This window comes from Austrofundulus limnaeus, unplaced genomic scaffold (assembly GCF_001266775.1).
Source record: "Austrofundulus limnaeus strain Quisiro unplaced genomic scaffold, Austrofundulus_limnaeus-1.0 Scaffold27, whole genome shotgun sequence".
NCBI lineage: Eukaryota > Metazoa > Chordata > Actinopteri > Cyprinodontiformes > Rivulidae > Austrofundulus > Austrofundulus limnaeus.
Window position 1 is genome coordinate 2,545,391 of NW_013952429.1, and position 15,977 is coordinate 2,561,367.

Genomic DNA, 15,977 nt, shown 5'->3' on the forward strand with positions numbered 1-15,977 from the left:
CTGTTGTAGAGCCTAACTATGGGTTCTAAGATTTCATTTGTTGTAAGAGACCAAATAGGTAAACAGTACGACATGGTTAGTGCCTCTCTCATTGCCTCATGCTGAGGACCTGGAGGGTGGCAGCATCAGAAAGTGCAACCCTTTCTTATTTCTCGCAGACGTTGTGGTTTTAAAAAGTTACCTGTGGCGGATCAGCATTAAAACAAACTGACCTGTCCCTCTCCTCCTCCACTCACAATCCTCCTGCTGTCGCTGGTGCCAGCGATGGCGGTCACACCCATTTTGTGAGCGTTTTCAATCGTGAGCATCAGCTGGCCAGTTTTCGGTGTGAACATGCGAATGTTACCATCATTCCACCCTGCAAGAAAGTAAAATCTTTTTTATTTTATCAAATGATCTGATTCAGTCCTTTAGACTGAAAACGTCGAGAAAGGGCTGCGGATCTCTGATGAGATGCTCTTACCGCTGATGAAGCTGTGTCCATCAGTCATGATGTGCAGGGCATTGCAGGTCATGTTGGGCACAGTGATACGCAGCACCTCTTTTTGCTTTTGTACGTCCCACAGTCTGATGTCCTCCTCAGAACATGTTGCAAACAGTTCACATGTTTTGCTAACACACAATGCAAGACAGAAAAAGGCTCATGTGAATAAGTTAACATTGGCTCTAAAACAAAACTTTAAACTTAGTTCAACTGAGTTAAAGTTATTAACTTTCAGTATTATAACTGCCATAATGGAAATAAATCCAGTCATTTTTAAACACTGTTTTCCCTAAGACGTATCAAATTTAAATGTGGTTATATGACAGTTTGCAAAGTTTGCAAAATATCAGACTAAGCTTCAGCAAAGTAATTTTCTATAATACTCTGGTGGGTCTTGGATTTGAAACATCAAAACAAAAAAGAATCAAGCAGAAGATAAACACGTTGTCATCTCTGACAGATGTCTCTGACAGTCCTGGTTTGAACATACGTGGGGATGGAGATGTCCTTGACAGCGGAGCGGTGGCTGGTGGAGATGAGTTCAGTTTGGAAATCCTTTAAATTGAAGCGGTGCATCTGAGCGGCCTCCGTGCCAATAAAGAACAGCTGGCCGTCCTCTCTTCCTGTGATGGAGGTCACCTCCTTTTCCAGCTGAAGTTTCCTAACGTGCAGAGGAGGAGGATGGTGATGTTTTCATGTATGAACTGTGTAAGAAGTGTAAAGAGAGTTACAACCAAAAGAGACATTCAAGCTGCTGCCATGGACTCNACAACATGATTTCATTCATGTAAACTCCAACTTTCTGTGACCTGTTTAAACTTTGAATGATGTTTCTATTTTCAATATATTTGAGCTGTATCTATGCTGTTCTGTATGTAAAAATGTTTTGCTGTTTTTTTGTACATTTCATCTCTGCTTTTCAACATGTTGCAACCAAAAGACACACTAAAACAACACTATTCCCGATCGAATCAAAACGTTTGAGTTTTACTAAAGCTGCAGACAAAGTAACAGAAATAAGTTTTTTTTTAAATGATCGTGCATTTGCACTTTTTAAAAAAATGTTCGTTTGAACCATATGGAGAGTTACAAATGATCAGCAAACAGAAAGGTTGCCGGTGTAAAACTCACTGGAGGGTTTTGAAGTTAGAACTGGAGCACAGAGCTAAGGTGCCAGATCCAGTGCCCACAAGCAGGTCTCCAGATTTGAGCATTCTGAGAACATTGATGTCCTGCACAGACAGACAGACTTCTATCATACACTATGATTAAAAAACAAGTATATTAAATACATCATATCACTTAAAATAAATTACCACATTTAAAAAACAGCGCATCAAAAGAGTGATTCTTTATCTGATGTATAGAATGATGGATGGATGGATGGATGGATGGATGGATGGATGGATGGATGGATGGATGGATGGATGGATGGATGGATGGATGGATGGATGAAATGAAATGAAATGCATTTTTGAGGAGGTATTCTGTCAGGATTAGTTGACAATCAGAGCAGTTCTCAGCTGCTAAAATGACCTCCATCTTGCTCCGTTATGTGTAAAAAGACTGTAGTTGAAGACTTACACCGCTGAACTTTGTTTTATCTGGACCACAGTGGTTCAGCTTTGCTGTCTTTAGGCAGATTTTCAGGATGTCTCCAGTGGTAGTGCCACAGAAGATGAACTCATCATCTTCAGAAATCTGTGCACAATAAATAATTAATAATAAAAATTGACCACGAGTTCAGCTACTCCACCCTATATCAGGATGTTTGGGGTTTCATGAATGTTTTGACAATACCTGAACACATTTCACAATCCTCCTTAATTTCCCGGTGTAACACACTGTAGGACTGGTCTTTCTGTTCATGACGTCCAATTCCCAGACTTGCACATTTCCGCTGCACAAAACAAAACCCCAACAACAGGGTTACGGCGATTTCCAAAGTGCATGAAACAAAATGAAACATTCTGTCAGCCCMGAAATGCACCATCTTTAGTGACGGTGTGCCAGCAGAGATGACTGACTCACCTCCCAGCTGAAACAAATATGTTGTCGTTGGTGTTGGAGTATTGCACTGTGAGGCAGTGACCGGAGGCTGAAGCTGGGCTCCTAGAGACGGGCTGCTTCGTCTCGATATTCCACACGACCACACTGAGAGCACACAGTGAACAGCTCACACATCATCATCTGTTGCACACGTTCCTCTGTGATGTCCAGCAGCGTGCTGTTTACCTGCCGTCATCCTGACCTCCTAACGACACCAGGTACTTGTCACTGGGAGAGAATGCAATTGCTTCCACCTTAGCTTTGTGCAGATCCAGCTGGGCATAGATTGTTCTTTGCTCGTAGTTCCAGATAATCACTGGTGCCTAGAAAATTATGTTTATACATACAAATGTGACTGGTGTGAAATAAATTTTACAAATAAGAAGAAACTTGGGTTTTCTCTACCATAAAGCCCATAAAGTTGACTTGGCCTGAGGCGATGAATGTTCCACTTTTAGACACAGAAATGCAGGAAACGTTGTTCGTGTGTCCGAGCAGGAACTCCTGTTTGCCATCTGCAATCTTCTTCAGAATCACTGTGGACCCCAGAGGATAGATCAGGTGCTCCTGGTCTGGATGAACCCACAGGCCAAAAGGAATGTATCCTAATTAAAAAAAGTAAACCATTATGTGACACGAGGGCAGGTATCTGGACACAGAGGTGAAAGGTGAACTTGGGAAGAAAGAATGRTCARCTTGTACCAGTTTACCAGGTTATTAAAACAAGAAAACCATTGTAAAATGTAACATTTAATTTTATTAGTATTTCACGTTGCCAAGGCCCCCGCACACTTTTGAAATGCCTACTTTAAAGTTTATATCTATATATTTTGGGCACGTGAGTTTCCTGTGGGCACAAATGTATTTTTTAAACATCCTAATAAATTTAGTTTATGTTCTAAATGCCAAATATCAGCTGATTTGCCATCAGCACATAGTTTAACCCCAGTAATGGTGAAGCTGTAACAATTTGACCATTTAAAGGTAACTACACTTGATGATAATGAGGTAGCATATTGGACAAGACAATGAGTTTCAATGGCTTTAAAATACCTTAAGATGTAGTTTTTTTGCTGTTGTTTTTTTTTAAATGTGGCGAGTTATAAGTTTTTCATATTGCTCAGTGTAAATTCACGGACAGTAATTAATCCAGAATCTTAACGTTTAAAACAAGACATATGAACATGGTTGCATCATTATTTTTCAAGCTCTTTCAAATGAATTTGATGCGAAWTAAACAAAATTGTTGGCAATTGTTGGGTCAAACGCTGAATGGGAATTGCAATTTTAAATATTTATATTAATTTTACAACTCTAAGTGACTGTGCTACAACTGCCTACCAAGCTACAGCGTGTAAAATAAGCATTAAACACGTCAACATTTTTCTCAGTAATTATATTACTAGAGGTGCTAATGTCATGAAATTTTCAATTAACATTATTACAAATAACTTCATTTCTGGACATTTATGGTTTGATTTCTTTGCATGTGTTGATCACTTGGGTTGTTACCGACATCTGGTGAAAATTTCATGTCATTAGCACCTCTAGTAATATATTTATTGAGAAAAATGGTGACGTGTTCAATACTTATTTTACCTGCTGTAATTTATCGAATAGTTTTAGCAAATAAACTTAAAACGTACCGTTGAAACCAATTGCAGCCTCCAACTTCAGCCGCGGGATACCTTCGGTTTCATTCGCCATTACATAAGACTTTGTCCTAAAAAGGTTTACAATAGAAGACCCCGCTACACGGTTTTATACTTTTAAGCAGATGATGTCACCGAAAGCTACGTCAAACAAAYGGTTGCCTAGGATTGTTTGCTGCATTCAGGAACGCTCGTAATTCCTGAACTCCAATACAAAACTTATCCCAAACATCAACATTAAGWATTATACTTTACATACTAAAAAATACTTTTTATAATATACATTTACATCATTTATATTGTACCTTATAATGTGTTAGGACCGTCTTATAATACTTGTTCATAAACTTGGCGAATAACCACTGGAGTGGGTTTTATTTACTCCAGAGCTGCATTCAAGTACACATTTCAGGGCTTCTTCCTTTTCAGACTAGTCTGTTAGATTTTTTTTTTGAAACCTTTATTTATTACAGGGGCAGTGCATATTAATAACATTTCTGTAAATATGCCAGAATTAGCCAGAAGGCTATTTTTCACCTGCAGTCCCCAGACAGATGGTAAAAGTCACTCTAAAATGTTAAATGTAAAAGTATTAAATGTAAAACTACATAATTACAAAATAACAATACACTTTAAAATACTTAAAATATTATAAGCTAAAATGCATAAAAATCACATAAACCAACTAGTAAAAGAAATATCAATAAACCCACACGAGACAAGCTGACAACTGAGGGCAGCAAGTTGTAGCCTAATGTTGACAGYTCTGATTATCAATGAGCCATTYCTTCTTTTTGCAAARTGTCTGTGAAAATCTTTCCTGTATAAATACAGTATGGACTGTGCACTAAAGATAGGCAGCTGGAAGCGCCAGTTCCTAATCACAAGGTTTAATTTTTCTTTAAAACAATATGAGGTACATTTTTAAAAAAATTCAGAAAAAGCAGCACATCAGCTGAACTTTCTTGAGATTAACAAGTTGCATAGTGCGTGTGCAACAAAAGGCATTTTTATTTTGTTAATGAATAAAAAACGTTTATTAATAATTGTAACAAACAAACTGAGCTCCAACATCCATGGTGAAATTCTGCAGTGATGTGAACGCAGTACATTTACAACAAACKGAGACATTTTCTGCAAAAATTTTGTTACATGCATTAAATTTTCAATTCATGTACTTTACTTGTTAGACTACAGTGGGGTAGTTATCGTCCTGGGATAATGTCTGACAACACAGCAGAAACATGCCAACTGCTCAATCAATGATCTGCTCCCAACAATGTCTTCTGCTTGGATGTTTAAGTTAAAACTTAACAGTACATGAAAAAAAAAAAATGAATTCAACTAAAACATTTTTAGTGGTTTTTCAGTTTTACAATGTAAATACATTAGCTTGAACTGCAACGGACACAAGAAGAAACAGAAAACACAGCTGAGAACATTTGCTGAATTTATATTTTCAGACTGGGCAGCAAAAACAACTCCATTCATTTCTTCAGAGTAAAAAGACAAGACAAAACATAAAAAAATGCATAGGAAAAGATTTAAAAAAATTATTCTTAAAATTTTTTTAATGTCAGACACAAACCGTTCATGCACTTTGTGATTTTCACTTATTTAAGCGCCATATCTTCCAAGCAATACTGACTGGTTTGTTATAGTTTTATCAGTGTACAAAAACATACAATTTCTTTATTCATAAAGCTTTTTTTTTTTTCCTTTTTTTTTTTTTGGTAAAGAATTCTTTGTTTTGATTGACTAACAATTTTTTTTTTTTTTTTTTTTGGTAAAGAATTCTTTGTTTTGATTGACTAACAATTTTTTTTTAACCAAGGAATGTATTTAGATGTCCACAGTAAGGAAAATATGAGCGTACCATTCGAAAATGAACACAAGGCTGTTATTGAGAGCATGCTAGTCGCTAAGAAGAGAAAACAATACAAAGTTTTTTATGTTTGTTTTTGGTTGCAAAATTAAAAATGTAATGTCAAGATTAAAGTCACTGCGTTAAGAAAAAAATCTAAAATATAAAAATATCGTATCATCTAAGCTGGAGGAAATGGACCTAAAAGTGCTTTGAAACCTGATTAGCATAGGTTTTACTTTAACAGCTGAACAATCAAAACAAAAATTTTAAAAGAAGTTCTAGTCAAGTGTTTTTTTCTTCTGAATGGCTCTGTATAATCTGWGAAATGGTTTTGACAAATGTTGCGTGAAAATATATAACTAACCTGTAAGGTTTTTAACACAGCTAACCTGCCTCCATCGCTGACCTGTGGTAGAGTCTTCTTTTATGCTGATACACCTGCATGCTCCAACGCTTATTTTTTTACATTCCATGAAAACTAATGCAGAACAAAAACAAGATGAAATGTTGCTCTGATCTTTGAGTTTCTGACTTGTGTCTTTAAACAAGGCCAGCCATCACAAACCATCAGAATTAGTGTGTACGCTGGAAAACTAGGGAGGTTTAGTGGACTTCATCTTCATGAAAACTACTTGCTTTCTCAACCTCTGTGTTCTCAGACGGACCCTCAAAACTCTCGGAGTCTTTCGAGGTTTCCAGAGCCATCTGTTTGTGTACGTGTGTCCTTCGGTGTCGGCTGAGAGAATGACTCCAGGAGAACTTGCGGCCACAGGTGAGGCAGGCGTAGCGCTTCTCTCCCGTGTGTATGCGCTGATGCTCCATCAGCGACTTGTACCGCGTGAACGTGGCCCCGCATTCGCTGCAAATGTACTTCTCGGACTTGTTGTGCACGTTCTGCTCGTGGTCCTTCATGTTGCCCAGCTGCGAGAAGCCTTTGCCGCACACGGAGCAGACGTGCGGTTTCTCTCCCGAGTGGATCAGCGAGTGGGTGCTCAGGCAGTGGCGAGAGTAAAAGGCTTTGCCGCAGATGGTGCACTTGAACGGCCGCTCCCCCGTGTGGCTCCTCATGTGCGTTTTGAGCCCCTCGGAGCGGGAGTAGCACCTGTCGCACAAGGTGCACCGGAAAGGCTTGTCCCCCGTGTGCGAGCGGAAATGCCGCCGGAGCTCCGAGGCCTTGAAGAAGCTCATGTCGCAGTCGGTGCAGGAGTGGGGCTTCTCCGGCTGCGCCTCGTGGGTCCTCTCGTGGGCTTTGCAGTGGCCCGCCTCGGAGAAGCCCTTCCCGCAGATCGGGCAGGTGAACGGTTTCTCCCCGGTGTGAACTCGCTCGTGACGGAGAAGTTTGTGAAGCTTGCTAAACGTCTTCATGCAGAACGCACACTGATGGGGCACCTTTGGTTTCTTTGAGTGTATGCGTTTATGTCTCTCTAACTTTGAAGGCCTGTCGAAGACTTTCCCGCAGTCGGGACAGGGATGCTCGTTACTCCTGGTGTGGAACTTCTGGTGTCGGATCAGCTTCTCTTCATGACTGAAGCTCTTCTCACAATGCTGACACGGATGAAGGATCTTGGGCTTCCTGTCGTGGACAGGTTTATGTCTCTCCACCTTTGATGGTCTGTCAAACACCTTGCCGCAGGTGGGGCAAGGATAGCTCTTRTCTGATCTTTTCCTCTTCGGTTGTTTGCCATGCTCCGAGTCGGAGGAGGTCGAATCATCAGAGGARCCCGAATCTAGGTCCACATTCACCTCAACAATATCTGAACCTATTGAAAAACCAMAGCAAAGGAAAAACTTTAAACACTTTATGCCAGACCGGATTAAAACTGCTGAGGAATTTCATTATTTGCTATATTGCATTAACAGAAAAATCATCAGTACGTACTTTCGTCTAAAGGCTCTGCTTTTACTTCTGGTGTGTCGTCTGGACCCATGTCTGCAGCCTGTTGACACACAACACATAAACACACAGAACAGAAACACAAAACAGAAAATGACATTGTGACATCATTTTCTCCAACACTAATCTCAGACAGGGATCATCAACAAAATGCACTGAAGGGACAAAACTTTTCTAAGCAGGCAAAAACGGACTATTCCTTTAATTAGCTGTTTCTGGTAATTATGGCTAATCTGTTTTATCTAATCCAACTTCTGTAAAACTAAGATGGCACTGGCCTAGCTCTTATTTTATTTTTTTTTAACTTAGTTAGGAAATGGTCCTGTGGCAATTGTACATCATTTTTTTCCTGTACTGGACTTAATGACTGAGTTTGAATCAGTTTGCACACCCCCTCGGATCATGACTCTATCATGACTGTTTTTTCCTGTAATTTATATTTTTCTGCACAGTCTCTTGCCTTATTTTCATTTTATCCATTTTCACCTTGATAGCCCTTTACAGTAATGATTATTCTTATTTTTATTTTGATCTATGTTTATTTTATTGTTACTATTTTTAATTTGATTATTATTGCTACAGTTGATAATGTCACATAGCAATATGCTGTTTCTGTGGATTGATGTATGTATCTGCTGCTGCTACACCTGAATTTCCTCGCACGGTACAATAAAGGCTGCTTCTATTCTAAATGCCTCAAAGATAGACAGTTTTTTTTATGTCAAACTTAAAAAGAAGTGAAGAAAAAAAAGAAGTGAGTGATATTAATGACTAAGTTTTTCCACGTTATTTTATTTAGGGAGGTTGTATGGAACTGTTATGATCAAATAATATCTTACCTGCTGTAGATAGCTCTTTGAATGACCTGTTTGGAGAAGGAGTTTGTTTCGAACCGATGAGGCTCCAGGATTAATTCATATTTTTTTTCCTCATCGTGCCTTTTTCATGTTTGGCCATTTCACATCCAGACTTTCACGAGTAGAAAAAGTTGCCATCTGCCACATTCAGGAAATGTCTGTTTTAAATGTCTATCTGAAAAACAAAAGGTATAAAAAGAAATCATGCTCATTTTGTAAACATGGAATACAATTTAATAATAGCGTATCAGTACAGACAATAAAACAAATATTCACGCATTGTTTTTACTAATTTAACAAGCAGGATGTTTGTGTCATGACATTAACATGTCATTAACATTAGGCCTTTTCAACATTCCCTTCCCCACTGTTCTTTTGCAAATTATTCTGGATTAAGATTTATCATTTTGAACTGATTTATGTCACTTTATCTTAAAGAGGTTTAACTCATTCTGATGCGTATATTCCCCCTAAAACAATGACTATGGTTTCAGAATTTCTGAATGTTGCATCTGTGTGAGGATCACAGGTTTCTTCGCTGACAGCTTGTTTATTAAAATGAACAGCCACGTTTAATGCGTTGAGCTGCTAGCATTGAACCCCCTCTGAAAAAGAGAATACACAAAGCCTGCAGTTTGCACATCCGGTTGGCCACTACTAGATGTCCAATCGTTTATGAACACCATGCATCACAGAGTAAGGCTGTCCAACGGAACAATGAATATCCTGTTTACGCTGAATTTCCTATTTGAGGCGCATATAAACACAAAGCTAAGCTAAACCACGTTAGCTACCTTCGCTAACGCTAATGTTGACGCGTTAGCTGAAACAACGCAGAGCACATTAATCTGAGTCCCACCTCTCTGTTGTTCTTTAAGAAGAGTTTTTACAATGTTTCTTGCAAACACTTGCAATCAAAGCCGCTCCATATGGAAAGAAGCAGGATGAAATGTGCAGCAGGCAGCTAGCCGGGTTAAACCACAGCAGCTCCGTTTGATGCTTGGCGTGATGCGTTTGATGTCCCACGTAAATTCGAGACGCATTTACTGTTCTTCTAACTCAATGGTTGTACGATTTTAAAAGGCTGGCTTTGGGTCTGATGAAAAGAATGTTCGCGTTTTTATTGATATAATTACAATAAAACATGTCTGCTATATAATTATTGTTACAAGACTGGACATTTACTGTGCATAAGTTATAAAATTAAACCTAATCTCTAATATTTTGCTTAATTAATGCATTAAATGGATCTGGACGTTCTGCATTCTGTACAAGTAATGAGCAAAGTAAAATGCAGTATATTACAGAGTGGTATAAGCAGAATTGTTAATGTACCATGACCTTTATTTCATAACCTCTGACCTATCTTTACAGCAGCTGTTCTGTGTAAAAGTTTATTCTGTTACAACAAAATAATTTGGTATTTTTGGGGATATGTTGTTTTCCAGAACTCTGCACACTCTGAATATCATTTCAGCAGAGGCAGATTGTTCTTGCACATCTTTTAAAACACAAAATCACATTTTCTGGAGAGATGAATTCAGGTATTTTAATCAAATTGTGTAACATTTTTTATTACCTTTGTCATTACAGAAAAAGTCCAGTGAATCTGCTAACAGCACCGCTGTTAACAGGAAAAGAAAAGTTCCTGACCTTGTCAGATTCTGTGTCTGACAGTGATTTGTTGTTTTGTCACTTTTGTTTAAACGAGGGACCTTGGGGCTTCGCTGAGTTATTCTCTTGTGTTTGTTTTGTCTTTGGTCCGTTTTATTGTCTCGCTTTTTATACAGTATTGTGTTTAACCTAAGGTTAAAAGTATGTTTTGTCTAAAGTTGTTTTGAACACACTTCTTACCTCATTCTGCTGTTTTCAGCTGCAGTAAAGTTCTAATGAGTCCACATGGTGACACGTTGTTTGGATGTTTGTTGTTTCAGATTGTCTGGTTTCTCAGCTATTTTGTACTTTTTGCATACAATCAAACTTTATAAAATAAAGTTGCATTCTTTGAAGGAATGCATGTCACCTTTAAACAAAGCTCTCATGTGAGCTGTGCTCAGAATGTGTTGGTGATGACTCTCAGCTACTATCACACAAAAATGTAGCTCAATATCTTTAAAAAATGATTATTTAACAAATAAAATGTACAATAAAATGACAGTTAGCCAGAATGCTTTTATTTTTTTCATTTTTTGCCCTAAACAAAAGGGCAGTTTCAGCTATCAAAGATTATTGAATCAAGTTGACTCCAAAAGTTAATCAGTAGTAGATGTACAACAAACTGATACTTTCTGAGAATTTCATTAAAATTGTCCAGTGGTGTTATATAGTTTTGCAAACAGACAAAAAAATGACACAAGCAATTGCCCCTTCATGATGCTGGGCGATAATAAATATCTGCAAGTCAAGTTCACAAAAATAGCTTTAACAAAAACTGGTTCAGGTTTGAATAGAAACAAGTCACAAAGTTCTAATGCAAAGAAAATCTGCGAGATAAGTAAACTGAGCTCTGGACACCCCAGACTTCAAGGGACTGGATCTGGAAACGCCCCTTGCAAAGAGGGTTGCTCCTGAACGTGTCGCAGTGTTCGGTGTATCCTTCTTCCAGGTCCTCATACAGAAACAGAGCGTGACCCCCATCACCACCTGAAACATACGACACAGCAGYGGTTCACGCTTCACACTCAGTGTTTATCTCTTACTGCAGCTGAGAGCTTCTTAAACGGATRGTCTGGTCATTTTTGAAGTGTTTGTCACTGTGGTCATCATCAACACATAAATTTGAGTATTAACACGATTGTTGTTCGGGCTGAGGAAACAGTGACGATCTGTGTCAATTTCAGCTGATGTAGCGTTATTCGTGTTTGAGAAAAAGAGTGGTTTTAGTAGTCTAAAAAAACAATATAAATTGGACCTTCACTTGCCTAGCCTGGATAAAAATCTCGGCCATTGCCAAAGCAAAAACCTRCCCCAAAAGACCTCATTACCCTCACCCATGCCTTCTTCACCACTAGACTGGACTTCTGCAACTYTTATGTTGGTTKGGAACAATCGTCTCACCATCTYCTGCAGTTAGTCCAGAACTCTGCTGCACGTCTTTTAACAGGAACCAGAAGGCATGAGATCACTCCTGTTTTAGCTGGCCTACACTGGCTGCCTGTTTGTGTTTTGCATTGATTTTTAGATACTTTTACTTACTTTTAAAGTTTTAAACGGCTTGGCACCCATTTATTTATTAGATCTTTTACAATTTTACAAACGGTGCACTGAGATCCTCTAATCAGATTTTTTTGTTTTAATGACGTACCTATAATGAGCTGACTGTCATCTCCCGCAATAAACTTTGAGGCTTCCTGCTCCTTGGGTCTCTTGGGCTCTTTGGCAGTATCAGACTGTGTCGTAAAAGGGATGGTCAGATAGCTGGGCTTCGGTGCAGTCCCAGCAGAACCGGGGTTTCCGCTTTTCTTGATGTTGGCATGGTCCTGCTGAGAGGAACCTCTTCGGGTCATTATGTTGACCATCGCCCTCTGGTAGCGCTCCATGTTGGGACGGAGCTGAAACAGTGGTTACACTTTTAATGTTCAGCTGCACGTTTCCTCCCCAAATCCTTCCACTTTGTTATTTTTGACCATTTGCCAGTTTGTTGCTATTTCTGAAATCCTAGCAGAGTTTGTGTTTCCGTGTGCAGTCATTTAATGCACTATGGTTGAATTGCAGAAGAAAGACTTTGGCTCACCGTGAAAACRAAACATTCCCCAGTTCCAAAATACATGAGCTCTTCAGAGTCGTGATTTCTAGTTTCTATCAGGTCTGTTGATAGGAACACGCCGAACACCTACAAAATTTGAAAAAYGTATAATTTAGTTGTATAAAAAAGTTTTCTTTAAACTCACCACATTACTGAGCTTTAAATCCAGAGTTAAATCAAAGGGAAAATCACAAAAACACATTAGATCTCCTTCAGTAGGCTTATTTACTTTACTAAAAGTTACCTCTTCCTCCATTGTTTTGATAATGATGACCACTGGTTCATGTCCTTCAACATGTGAATAAAACCTGAATAATAAAAGAAAAAAATGGTCTCTAAAGTTGTTTCGGTTTCAAATTAATCTATTGTTAGTTGAACCCCCAAGAGTAATTTTTCAATGGTTGTTCAAATACAAGAACAGATTATGTTTATTATTACAAAACTGCTCATGGCTTGACATTTTACTCCAATRTAAACATGTTGATGGTGCAAATAACCCTTCTTTATAACTGGCACCAAGCAAGGAAACCTGGCTATCAGTTGTTTCACAAGGCCTACTATTCCTGAGTTTTGAACTAAGATCGTCTTATGTTGAGAAATGACAAACGTGTAGCTGTTTGGATCAAATGATAGTTCACGGGATATTTTGCTAACAAAAAAGGCAATAACTATTTCCACACGAAAACAACTTTGCAACACTACTAGCATAACTTGTGCCCAATGTGTYAAACCTGTTTATCAAATGTTGTTTTATTTATTAGGATCAAGATAAGGTCACTCACAAAGAAAGACCTCTTCCATGTTCTGCTGTACTGAACAACCTAACAGGACTGAACAGAGCAACGCGCTCAGGGATCCAGGCCCAGATGACTCTCATCTCAGTCCTTGTAACAACATCGGACCTGAAGTTTGCAAAGTCCACTGTTTCCACTGTCTGCCTTTAAAAACATAAAAAATGATTTGTCAACAAATATTTACACTCAGAAAAATCAAAATCATAGTTAGCAACAGAGCTGTGCATGCTATTCCTTTAAAAAAAGTTAAAATGACTTTATTTTCTGTTTAAGCAATGCTTAGACCTCAGATGTTACCATAAAACCTACCTCTTCTGGTGTGTGCTGACACCTTTTCCCATCAGAGCGTCCTTGTTGGCGTTGAACAGGAGGTTCAGCTCACTCCGTGTAGCCATGGGGATCTGGAAGGCTCTTTCTAGAAGCGTCTCAATGGTACAGTGGCGGTCCACGCTCTGTACGAAACGCTTCATATCCGTTCGGAAGTCCTCCACGTCTGCCACTCGAGACGACACAGACACTTTGTAGAGATCGAGCAAGGTCAACGCTACCCTACAAGCAAGGATTATAAAACAGTTTAAGTGTTTTTCTTCTACAATCTGTAATTTATTCTGTAAAATAATGCTAGTTCAACCAACCTGTAGAGAACCTTGTAGCCCTCTAGTAGGTACACATCCAGTACTCTTATGGCATAGGTGAAGGGAAGATCGGCAAAGATCCACATGATCCAGTCAGAGTAAAACTCAAAAAGGTTTTGGTGAGAGCTGGCGATCAGCTTACGAATGCCTCTGCAGCACCGGTTGGCAAGGTCCCCGAATGTCATGCAGGAGCCGCGGTACGTTAGGAAGGTCTGGTCAATGTACCGCTTATTGGGGTCTTTGTAGCAAATAAGTCGAGACACACTGTAGAAACACTCGGCTTCATCCTCGCTGAAGTGAAGGATGAGAGAGACCAAGGCGGGGAGGATGGGGCAGAAGCTCATGTCTGGGAAATAGTTGCCGAGGCAAAGAAGGATCTTTTTAACCGAATTCAGGCCTGCTTTGTTGAGACAGTATCTGCAATGAAAGAGAGTAGAAGTTCCTCCTAAGGCAAAAACATGGTGGGTACATGGAGAAGTGCATTCCTGCCATCTCAGCAAAACAAAAGAAAATACAAAAATAAACTTAAAATAAAAATGACATTGTTACAGCTTTGACATTTATAAAGACAGTTTGCATTTTTGTGTTCAATAAAATCTCATAGCAAATCTAAAGACATGTTATTCTTTTTTATCTTTCTTACTTTTCTATCAACTACCCTAAAAACGTTCTGTTATGCGTCTCAAGCTGCACATGAACCATTGCTAATGGACCACAGATAGACTCTGTCATCAGTGTCAACAAACCAAAAACTTCTATTTATATAAAGCCAGTATGGCACTGACCTGCAACTGTTGGTGATGAGTTAAAGATACTAAAATGTGAATTTATGTCACGTTTTTTTTTTTAAGTACACAACCGGTTTTGAAATAATGTTGAATTATTTTTATCTGAATTTGGTCGCAGAGTCTTAATTTTGTCTCATTCGTGTCTAAATTTGGTGGCAACTCTTATTGCATGTTTTCATGAAAAACAGTTATCTGGTTAAAAAGGTACCTTGGGACTTCTCCATCCTCCATGTACTCTGGGACTGGGTGGGTGCTGAGTTTCTGCTCTCCAAAAAGCTTCTTGACCAGCTCATAAAACACGTCTCTGTCTGGTGAGACGGCCCTGCAACAGATGAGCGTCCACAGTCAGACAGTGTAGCTACGTGGGTTTAAATCAAATGTAAGGGTCTTAACCTGGAGTTGATGTTGTGGATGATGTGATAATACGCTTTGGCTCTTAGCGTGTGCGGCATGGCCCAGAATCCATCTCGGCCCATGCTTTTTAGCTGCCGGTGCTCGCTTTTCCGAATCTGCTCATATTTTCTCGCAGCTTCAGGGTCGATCTTCTCCCAGTCTACAAACTGTCCATACTTCATCCCCGAGCTGCAGCATATCTCCCAGTTGTCCGACTCAGAGATGGTCATCATGGACACTGACCTGGCACTACCTTTACTGCCTGAGCAACACATTGTGCACATAAAGCCACCTTTAGAGTACTTAATTGTTTGTTATTATAGAATTAAAATTCCTTTGATATACACGGTTTTAGTACCACTGAGTTTGTTTGGTTTGGTTTTACCACCGGACCGATCCCCAGACATATTCTCCTTTTTGGACACTTGATTTTTCAAATGGGAGCTTGTTCTCTGTCTCAGAGGACTGAACCTGGAAAAGTTCACCACGTCTAAATCAGAAGACGACTCATAGCTGTAAAATGACCTGAGGWAGAGAAGCATGAGAACAGATGTGACCAGTTATTTGTCATGTAGGCAAAGCATCATCATTATCTTTGCTGGATGATGAAACAAGCTCAAAGAGTAAAACTTACCGGGAGCGAGGCCTTAGAATGGTTTCTGCTGTCTGCACTGGTAAACCGTTGGTCCTACTGCCCTCTACGCTGTCATAGGAGTGAGACCTTTGTCTTCTACCTGTTGCAACAAAGCTCAGGTCTTGGTCGGAGGACATGTGGGATAATAAATTCAAGTTTCCACAGTTGGAGAACTCCGGCGTCCT

At 39.3% G+C, this 15,977-nt stretch overlaps 3 protein-coding genes across 3 annotated transcripts in view; all 3 read right to left on the bottom strand.

Moving 5' to 3' along the window:
• cfap52 (cilia and flagella associated protein 52) overlaps nucleotides 1-4,272 on the bottom strand; it is a 13,090-nt gene extending 8,818 nt beyond the window's left edge. The window contains exons 1-10 of the mRNA XM_014004839.1: nucleotides 4,180-4,272; nucleotides 2,939-3,138; nucleotides 2,720-2,856; nucleotides 2,516-2,638; nucleotides 2,285-2,384; nucleotides 2,069-2,185; nucleotides 1,616-1,716; nucleotides 975-1,145; nucleotides 464-612; nucleotides 213-358 (exon numbers count right to left, since the gene is read on the bottom strand). Coding sequence (XP_013860293.1) covers nucleotides 213-358; nucleotides 464-612; nucleotides 975-1,145; nucleotides 1,616-1,716; nucleotides 2,069-2,185; nucleotides 2,285-2,384; nucleotides 2,516-2,638; nucleotides 2,720-2,856; nucleotides 2,939-3,138; nucleotides 4,180-4,240 — 1,305 coding nt within the window. The 5' untranslated portion in view covers nucleotides 4,241-4,272. The remainder of the gene's footprint in view (nucleotides 1-212; nucleotides 359-463; nucleotides 613-974; nucleotides 1,146-1,615; nucleotides 1,717-2,068; nucleotides 2,186-2,284; nucleotides 2,385-2,515; nucleotides 2,639-2,719; nucleotides 2,857-2,938; nucleotides 3,139-4,179) is intronic.
• A 1,683-nt stretch (nucleotides 4,273-5,955) lies between these two features.
• LOC106515273 (zinc finger protein 501) lies at nucleotides 5,956-9,815 on the bottom strand. Its single transcript, XM_014004978.1, has 4 exons — nucleotides 9,663-9,815; nucleotides 8,786-8,978; nucleotides 7,932-7,989; nucleotides 5,956-7,812 (listed from the first exon to the last, which is right to left on the bottom strand). Exons 3-4 carry the CDS (start codon nucleotides 7,978-7,980, stop codon nucleotides 6,656-6,658), a joined length of 1,206 nt encoding a protein of 401 aa, XP_013860432.1. The 5' UTR covers nucleotides 7,981-7,989; nucleotides 8,786-8,978; nucleotides 9,663-9,815; the 3' UTR covers nucleotides 5,956-6,655.
• Nucleotides 9,816-11,013: 1,198 nt separating this feature from the next.
• Nucleotides 11,014-15,977, bottom strand: LOC106515180 (TBC1 domain family member 24). The gene is made up of 11 exons (XM_014004840.1): nucleotides 15,793-15,977; nucleotides 15,517-15,629; nucleotides 15,159-15,420; nucleotides 14,974-15,087; nucleotides 13,978-14,394; nucleotides 13,652-13,891; nucleotides 13,331-13,486; nucleotides 12,793-12,856; nucleotides 12,537-12,635; nucleotides 12,108-12,354; nucleotides 11,014-11,446 (listed from the first exon to the last, which is right to left on the bottom strand). The coding sequence occupies exons 1-11, from the start codon at nucleotides 15,927-15,929 to the stop codon at nucleotides 11,271-11,273; spliced, it is 2,025 nt and encodes a 674-aa protein (XP_013860294.1). The 5' UTR covers nucleotides 15,930-15,977; the 3' UTR covers nucleotides 11,014-11,270.